The following is a 9,386-nucleotide window of genomic DNA, read 5'->3' on the forward strand; positions in this document are numbered from 1 at the left end:
CGCGAGGCCTCACGATCATTCACACTCGCACCAAGCTCATGGACAAAACTCCAGAACCCTTGAGTGGTTGACCTCTCAAGTGGGATCTATGAGCTGCTGCATGCAGAGACACCTTACATCCTTTGGCTGCCTCTGAACGTGGTTCGACGCTGTTGGGTTGCTGGAATAGGCGGTCACTGACGGATCCCGCGCCGTATATCGATAATAGCCTTGGGATCAGTGCACAGCAAGAACATGGTCAGTCAGGTGCGGATGGAGCCTTCCCCCACTTTCGCTACGACTTTTTTTATTTGAACCAAGTGGTGTTCTAATGCTAACAATGTCTTGTGCAGTGCACTTTCCAGTGTTCTAGGCTGCATCGATTTTCCAGTTGATATCACAGTTGTGAACCCTATAGCTCCTGCGCCATGAGCAACTATCCGTCATGAGAGACCCAAATTTGAATATGGAACAAAACCCTACAGGGCAGGAAGCCATCGCGCCAGCAGCTGAACCTCGAAGAGCTCGCGTAACATTTGGTCCTGCGACAGATGCGGACATCCGTCCTCGTGATGGGTCCCCCAGACCGGTGGCCGCACATCACCGATCCTTTACGAGCGTGGAATCGCAGAGACCGGATTTGACTTCCACTCCAGCACGACCAAACAGCTCGGCGGAGAAGACGACTGCTGCAGATGGACCTCCGGATCGAGCCTCGGTCGGACGACAGGCCCCAGCTCTGCAACGCACGAGGAGCGACTACGGACCAAGATCAGGGGTCGACCGATCAGTCTCAGGGGACGATGATGATTTTGCAATGAGGCATGGATGGCAGGAGGAGTATACTTCAAGCGAGTACTTGAAGATCCTGCATTCGGTGAGTACAGTTCGTCCTGTGGCGCCGTGCTTATACCGGTGGCTTACAATTTTGTAGAACTTTTACATGTACTTCACCGAAAAGCGCCATGAGACGAGCGGTATCCCCAAGGAACCGGATGAAAGCTGGGCGAACCAGGACTGGCGTATGAGGGATCGTCTGAAGACAGTCTCCGCTGCGTTGGCCATCTGCCTCAATATCGGCGTCGATCCTCCCGATGTTGTCAAGACGAACCCCTCGGCGAAGCTAGAATGCTGGGTGGATCCAACAGCAACCACCGGTGGCGGTCAAAACAAGATAATGGAGCAGATTGGAAAGAAGTTGCAGGAGCAATACGAGACCCTCAGCTTGAGGACAAGATACAAACAGTATCTGGACCCCTCTGTGGATGAAACGAAGAAATTCTGTATCTCGCTTCGTCGAAATGCCAAGGACGAGAGAGTGCTGTTCCACTACAATGGTCATGGAGTGCCACTGCCGACCCAATCTGGCGAGATCTGGGTTTTCAATAAGAACTACACTCAGTACATCCCAGTGTCGCTATACGATCTGCAGTCGTGGCTTGCAGGACCTAGTCTGTTCGTCTTTGACGTTTCTCATGCCGGCAACATTGTACACAATTTCCACGCGTTTATCGAAAAGCATGAAAAGGAGAACATGGAGGCAAAGAAGCGAGATCCAAATGCCCCCGTGCAGAATTACAGCGACTGCATTTTGCTGGCAGCTTGTCAAAAGAATGAGACTCTACCTACCAATCCCGACTTACCGGCCGATCTGTTCACTTGCTGTCTAACCACTCCCATTGAAATCGCTCTTCGATACTTTATCCTGCAAAACCCTCTGCCGATGAACATCTCCATTGATGAGTTCAGAATCCCCGGACGACTTCAGGATCGCAGAAGTCCCCTTGGGGAGCTCAACTGGATCTTCACGGCGATTACCGACACTATTGCGTGGAATACCCTTCCACGGCCTTTGTTCAAGAAGCTCTTCCGACAGGACCTTATGGTCGCGGCCCTGTTCCGGAATTTCCTGCTCTCGGAACGCATAATGCGTACATATCAATGTCACCCGATGTCTTCGCCCGAGCTGCCAGAAACCCACAACCATCCGCTTTGGCAAAGTTGGGATTTAGCTATCGAGATGGTCTTGAACCAACTCCCGGCCCTGATTGAGCATGAGGAGGGACGCAGGCACTATGAATATCAGCATTCCACCTTCTTTGCCGAGCAATTAACCGCGTTCGAGGTTTATCTTTCGTCTGGTCCCACAGAGAAGAATCCTCCCGATCAGTTGCCGATCGTTCTGCAAGTGCTCCTAAGTCAAGCACATCGATTGCGGGCTTTGATTCTTTTAAGCAAGTTCCTCGATCTTGGCCCCTGGGCGGTCCATCTGGCTCTTAGCATTGGTATCTTCCCCTATGTGGTCAAGCTGTTGCAGTCAGCCGCGCAGGAGCTCAAGCCAGTCATGGTCTTCATCTGGGCACGGATAATGGCAGTCGACCATACCGTGCAGAATGATCTCTTGAAAGACAACGGTATCCATTACTTCATCACGATCTTGAACCCTTCATCACCTATTCCTGTCGGGAATGCCAGTGAACATCGAGCGATGTGCGCATTTATCGTCTCTATATTCTGCAAGAATTACCCTCAAGGCCAGAACGTGTGCCTTTCACCGGAGCTTTTCGACTCTTGCTTGAAGCACCTGACGGATGTAGAGAATCCTCTGCTTCGACAATGGTCTTGCCTCTGCTTGAGCATGCTCTGGCTGGATTTCCCTGATGCGAAATGGATGGGTATCCGCTGCTCTGCCCCACAAAGACTTTGCGAGCTCAACTTCGATCCAGTCCCTGAAGTACGAGCTGCTATGCTGCATGCCTTGACGAATTTCCTCGGCATCCCGGACCTGACGGACCAGGTTGCTCAGATTGAGGAGTCCATTGCTATGGCGATATTGCCGATGGCTGCGGATGGAAGTGCGCTGGTCAGGAAAGAACTTCTGGTATTTTTCTCGACCTTCGTGAAACGTTACCAAAACAAGTTTCTGGTCGCGGCATATGAGGAATTGGTGGAGGAGAAACACATGCTTCTCCGTAAACTCCAGGACGAAACATCGCATTCCCTTCACCTTAACGGGGGGGCTATGCAAAACGGCGCCGAAGATTCTCACGGCGATTTCCACTCTCTGTCTCGCAATACCACCTTTGGGACGATTTGGAAGCAATTGCTCATTCTTTCCGTGGACCCGCATCCTGACATCGCCCAGGACGCCAGCATAATTGTTGACTATATCCACTTGGCGCTTTTGCAATCTCCGATGGCCAGTCTGACTGCCAAAATCAGAGATGAAATTATGGAAATCACCAATCGTCTTAATTCATCAAAGCCACAGTCTGCAGAAGCGCCCGAAACCAAAGCCTCGCGTCCAGGAACCCCACCGTCGCAGCCTCAGCAAAAACAAGAAGGGTACTTCTCATTGAGCATGAAGAGGACGGCTAGTGTTGCGGCTTCGCTCAAGAACCTTGCTTTTGGTAGTTCTTCATCAACGGAGCAGAGACCTCCGTCTCCTAAACCGAAGACATCCCCCGTCAAAGGCAGGGTGCCCATAACCCCTCGAGGACGAGCTCCACCGGAATGGACTAGACCTCCTGAGGTGAACGACGAGGTCGCTCCTGCTGCAGCATATCATCAAGCTCCTACTCCAACCTCACGAGGATTTGAACCCAGGGATCCGCTTGCACCTCCTGTTATACCCTTGAAGAGCAGATTCCTTGAGTGGTCCACCGAGGTGAGTCATTGTTTGGAAATTATTCCCAGACTAGGAGATTTTTTTTTGCTAACCAACATGTAGTATTTCCGAGAACCACAGATGAAGCCCAATGAGCCCGATGAGCCTGGCAGCGCTGACTACAACGAGCGTCTCTGGCGACGGAGCCGAAACGAAAAGATTATAGCAGAAACGCAACCGTTGAAGGAGAAAGCCGGCAGCAGTCGATGGCAACATTCAATGGCATTGTTGACAAATGACACCCAGCCCATGAAGTTGTGCTTCCATCAATTCGAGGACCAACTTGCAGTTGGAGATGACAGAGACACTATCTCGTAAGTCTGGGACAAGACAATCAAAGGCCAGTCTACTAATTTCAAACCCAGAATATGGGATTGGCAGCGAAACATCCGCCTCAACCGCTTTTCGAACGGCAACCCACCTGGTTCCAAGATAAATGAGATTCGGTACATCAATGAAGATGATCAAGCGCTGTTGATGACAGGTTCATCAGACGGCGTTTTGAAAATCTTCAGAAATTACGAATCTCCAAAGGATGTGGAAATTGTCACTGCTTTCCGTGCCTTGCCAGAACTCATTCCAAGCAACAGAAATGCGGGCCTGGTTTTTGATTGGCAACAAGGCCAAGGAAAGGTTCTGGTGGCTGGCGACGTGAAGGTGATCAGGGTCTGGAACGCGGCTACTGAAGTTTGCACGACCGTACGAGCTCCCGTCGTCCTTCAATTCCTGTGGATTAGCTATTGACTCTTAACAGGACATATCAGCACGTTCGGGGTCATGCATCACTTCTCTGACATCGGATCAAGTTGCCGGAAACATCTTCGTTGCAGGATTTGGAGATGGGGCAGTGCGTGTTTTCGACCAACGCCTCAAGCCTACGACCGCCATGGTCAAGGTCTGGCGTGAGCACAAGCAGTGGATCACCAACGTCCACATGCAGCGAGGTGGCGTGAGAGAGTTGATCTCGGGAAGCCGGAACGGTGAGATTCGACTGTGGGATCTCCGAATGAATGATCCGATCAACACGATCTACGCGACGAAAGATACGCTACGCACGTTGAGTGTCCACGAACATGCACCTGTCTTCACAATGTAGGCTTCTCTTTTCGTTATTCTTTTGTTGGATTTTTTTTCTTATACTAACTTTAATACAAAGTGGCACAAACCGGCACGAGGTCAAGACTTTCAACGTCGACGGGACCTTGCTTTCCAACTACGAGCCGTACTCGAGCTTCCTCCATCACAACCGCTCTTCGCCGATTTCGAGCACGGCATTCCACCCTCACCGGACTCTTCTTGCGTGTTCAGCCTTGCATGATAATCATATCAATCTGGTTACTTGCTAGACTGACCGGACCGAATGTTTTCCTCTTCACGTGTGTCGCGAATTCCGCATAGAGCAGACCAGACCAGACCAGACCAGACCCGACCCTACGGCGCAATAATTGACGTGTTGCAACTGCACCATCCATTTCAATGCTTGATGATGACGTTTTCGTACGGTATCATTTCTTTTTCTCTTTTTTACGGCGTCAAGGACTTGCTTGCTTGGGCAGAGAATCATTAGCCAGTTGTATCGGAGGATTTAAATGTTGTTTCTCTTTCTTAAATTTCTTTTTTCCCACCCCTTCTTCTTGATGCCCGTTCAATACCATTGCCGCGCGGCCCATTTATTAGTTGTTACCTCTTTTTTCCCTTTTCCCGTCTACCCACCCATCCACCTCCATACATACGCCTGCCTTTTTTTTATTTTTTTTATTTTTTAATCCTCGCACCCGTACAGCCCAGACAGAGCATGTCAATTCCTCGAGCGATGTTGTACAGTACAGTACAGTACAGTACCTACTTACTTACCTACTTACTTAACCTACATACCATAATACAATACGTACGTACGTATGTACATGTACCTACATGAAAAATAAAATAAAATTACCGGGCTCTACTTAATCAATGGTAAACTAATACCCTGATGTCACTTATTATCGTATTTACTGTCTGTTTTGCGTTAAGGAGTTCTGTCGATCAATATATATATTTATTTGAGCAGGGTCTCTCTCATGGCTTGCCCCATGCTTTACAAGTAAATTGCACTTGAAAATAAAATTATTTAATGTTCTCATTGTGAGCGATCTTGGATGTTGATTTGGATAGCAAGAATTAGTTCTTCGAGAATTTATTTATGTGTGTCAATCTACCTATGTATGTAGCTGTACCTAAGGTAACTTCACATTGGTCCCAAATAAGTAAGGTACTGTACATACATGATGCTGCAATAATTAAATAATTAGGTACATACATGTACAGGATTTCGGGATTTCAACGTGATGACGACTGATGTGGTATGATGTGATGCTATTTATCTTCATTAGACGTCGTGATCACGATCCACACGATGAGAAAAAAAATATTAGAGACCACTTTGAAGGAAGAAAAGAGAAAATTCCCATGTTCTGCCCAACATATCACATTCTTGGCGGTGAGACAAAATCCTCTGGGGGAACAGAAGGAGACACAATATTCTCTCTTCTCTCTCTGATCGGGTAATGTGATGCTTGTCCAGTAAACACAATTCCCAACACACACTTGAAAACTATGGATACCATGAGAAGATATTGAATTCGTGAAACAGGGACGACATATCCATGAGATGCAAAAGTACAGCAATAGTCGAAGCCTGTTCATTTGCTAAATACCAGAGATCTGGCAAACGGATTGTTGGCAAACCTCTGAACCGGCCTGTATGAGAAGTTGTGAAACGCGCGGCCGGTTGGCAGCCTCCACTGGCCAACAGACGGATCGCTGTCAAAATAGCTGCGACGACCGCCATGACTGGGCTCGCAGCAATGGTACGGTACTGGTCCGAAATTGGCAAAATTTCCAAATTGTTCCTTTCGATCTCCAACGACATATGAACGCAAATTCGCAATAACATTGCCCAAGAGCAGTGTGTTCGTCTCGAAAAGAGATTCTTCCTCCACAGGGCGGATTGGCCCCCTAAGCATCTTACGCTTTGCAGCCTCTTCTTGAGCAATAGCGAGAACCTGGTGACGGAACACCTTTTCTCCTCGCCCATCAGCATGAAACCAACGATCGGCTTCCAGCAGTCTCTCAATAGCAGCCGAAGTGTGGCTAGCGGAAAACGACGCAGCACCTGGGCCACTTGGATGGGCAAGTCCTGGAGGGGGACGCTTAACGCTTCCATCAACTCGTGGTGTTTCAGTTACACTCGGCCCTTCCAAGCTCTTCCCGACTTTCTTGACCAGATCAGATGAAAAGAGCACTCGTTCCGATTTAGACATTGGATGAAATCCTTCAAAAGAGGGGAGCAAAGAAACTTTGGATACATTTGAAAGGGAGTCGCTCTGAGAGGCTGGTGCATTGCTCTCTTGATTACTCTTCAAGGGATCATAGGGATTGACGCGCATAGGTGACGTGCCGTTCTGCTGATTGGGGGCTTCCGGCTCTTTCTTTGTCAATATCGATGCGCTCTTCGGCACAAACGGATCATCTAATGCGATCTTGCCCTTGTTCGACATCGAAGCTTCGACAACGCTATTCAGATATGCAGTCATCTCACGTTTTGCGTCATATATCTCTGTCTTTTTTGACGTGTTTCTTTCCTCGCTGTACTTGGCGGTGATGTTAATGCCATTCTGTGAGGGCGTGGAGGGGCCGCGTTGAACGGAGGAGGCTGCTGGATTCGCAGCCATCATTGATAATCCAGTGTCGGCCCCAATGCGACCGTTCACACGTCGGACAGGTGTCTGTAAGCCATAATGACGCTCTGGAGTATGAGGTAACGGAGCCTGGACTTGCTGGACTTGTGCTGGCTGGTTGTGAAACTCGATCTGTCCGTACTGCTGAGGAGGATAGACGAATGGATCAGAGGTCTCGGGACCTTTCAGGCGAGACATCTCGGAAACAATCTGATAGTCCTGGACGTATGGATCAGACTGGGTCACTGTCATGAATAGCTTGTCCTGCTGGAAGAGGTTATTTTGCTGAAATCCTCTGTAGGCAGTTTTCTCTTCCTGCTTAGTAGGGCTGACGTCCTGTGGTGCCAGCGGACGGTCAATATCACGATGTTTTCCCTCGTTTGGTACAGGCACTGCAAAGCGCTGAGACATGGAATTGTTCCCGATATCCTCAAGGACACCAAGGTAACCTAAGGGGTTCCTCTGGATCTGTGTGACCATCTCATGAAACCATGGCCTATTCTCCATGTTTCTGGGGTTCCTGTCCGACGATCTCTGGACAAGAACAGGCGCCTCTGCGGTAGGAAGAGGGTGCTGGGTGAGCTTAGAGTGTGGAGTATCCAAGTGAAAAGACGGATGGAACTGAGTGCTGGGTGGTCTGACAGTTGGTTTATTTGGCACAGGTTCAACTGGCTCAGAAGACTCTTCGACATCAGTGAGTGGAAACGGCTTCCATGCCTTCGAGCCTTTGTTCCGGGAGTTGCTTCTGCTGGACAATTCTCCCAGAGATATGGGTCGAGATGACGGAAGCTCACTAAGATCGCTCAGCTCTCCATTCCTGTATCTGGCCCTGGCAGCAGTGGCAGCATTCAGTTCTGCTGCTCGAGCTTGTGAAGTCAAAGATGGTCCAAGGGGCGGCATCTCTGACGTGTACGGCGTTGAGGCTGCAGCGCGTGAGGATGTGAAAGCTGGCGTCGTTTTCAGAGGAGGAACAGATGGCACACGATCGAGAACTGCTGATTCTGGAGGAGGGAGTGTAGTAGTCGATAGGGAATAAGACGAAGAACCCGGGCCTCGAAAATCGGAAGCAGAAGATGAAGATGGTTGGAGAGGAAGGGAGGATGAGTAAGAGGGAAGATCGCTGGACTTATCTGGGGCGGGAGTATGGGCCGGAGGCTGAAGGATTGATGGGGGTGATGGACCACGATAACCTTGGAAGGAAGCACAGGATCTGTCAAAGGACAGGAGAGAGGGCGAACTGGTAAGATGGACGCGATCGTGAGAGGGGGTGAGAGAGGAAGAGTCCCCTGATTCCTCACTTGACCGTATCGCTGAGCGTCGGCCATCAACAAAGCATGGCGTGTATTCCCCGATGTCTGCAGCAAAGAAACCCACAGGCGCTCTCCCTGGAGCCATTCGATCAACAGTTATGGGTTCTCTCTTCCGGCGGGCTCTCTGACCTGGATCGTCATACCTGCTTGTTAGCATAGCAGCTATCAAACAGCTTGGTTTTGTTCTTTCCATTGGCCAAATACAGTTATCATTGACAGAGGAGACTCACGACGACGGTTCTTTTTTGGTTTTACCCCTTCAGGCATCTTGAGACTTCCACTCTACTCACTACAGGATCTTTCATCCCATGTGACAGTGGTGATCAGCTCACCCTTTGTGCAAGTCTTATGTGAAAGGAACAAGGCAGCCTTGAGATTGTCTCATTCACTGCCTTTGCTGATGGGAACCAGTCTGTCTCTTGAAAGATAGTTTGTCTTTAGAGGAGGTGTAAGTCCCCACCTTCCTTGCGAACTGTCTGCAGCCAGAGAGAGAAAGCACTGCCCAGCCTGCATCATTCATCCAAAGTCTGGGTAAATCCACAAACAGACCGCCTTCTCCAAGAGCTGATGTGCTCTGTCCAATCATTCTATAACAGCTATGCCATTCCTCCCTTCTCTTTTCAGCAGTGTTATATGGTTAATGCAATGCACAACGCTAACTTTCCCATTTCACCAGGGATTGCTAAATTAATACAATTCGACCCCAGTACT

At 49.3% G+C, this 9,386-nt stretch overlaps 2 protein-coding genes across 2 annotated transcripts; one reads left to right on the top strand and one right to left on the bottom strand.

The window, feature by feature from the left end:
* Positions 1–234: 234 nt before the first annotated feature.
* On the top strand, positions 235–4,742 carry T310_2425 (Meiotic regulator-interacting protein; the record flags this gene model as incomplete). Its single annotated transcript, XM_013474686.1, has 6 exons — positions 235–237; positions 398–856; positions 914–3,646; positions 3,710–3,960; positions 4,012–4,345; positions 4,401–4,742. The coding sequence occupies 6 exons, from the start codon at positions 235–237 to the stop codon at positions 4,740–4,742; spliced, it is 4,122 nt and encodes a 1,373-aa protein (XP_013330140.1).
* Positions 4,743–6,327: 1,585 nt separating this feature from the next.
* T310_2426 (uncharacterized protein) lies at positions 6,328–8,942 on the bottom strand (the record flags this gene model as incomplete). Its single annotated transcript, XM_013474687.1, has 2 exons — positions 6,328–8,837; positions 8,906–8,942. 2 exons carry the CDS (start codon positions 8,940–8,942, stop codon positions 6,328–6,330), a joined length of 2,547 nt encoding a protein of 848 aa, XP_013330141.1.
* Positions 8,943–9,386: the final 444 nt, after the last annotated feature.

This window comes from Rasamsonia emersonii (assembly GCF_000968595.1).
Source record: "Rasamsonia emersonii CBS 393.64 chromosome Unknown ctg1118621760028, whole genome shotgun sequence".
Lineage (NCBI taxonomy): Eukaryota > Fungi > Ascomycota > Eurotiomycetes > Eurotiales > Trichocomaceae > Rasamsonia > Rasamsonia emersonii.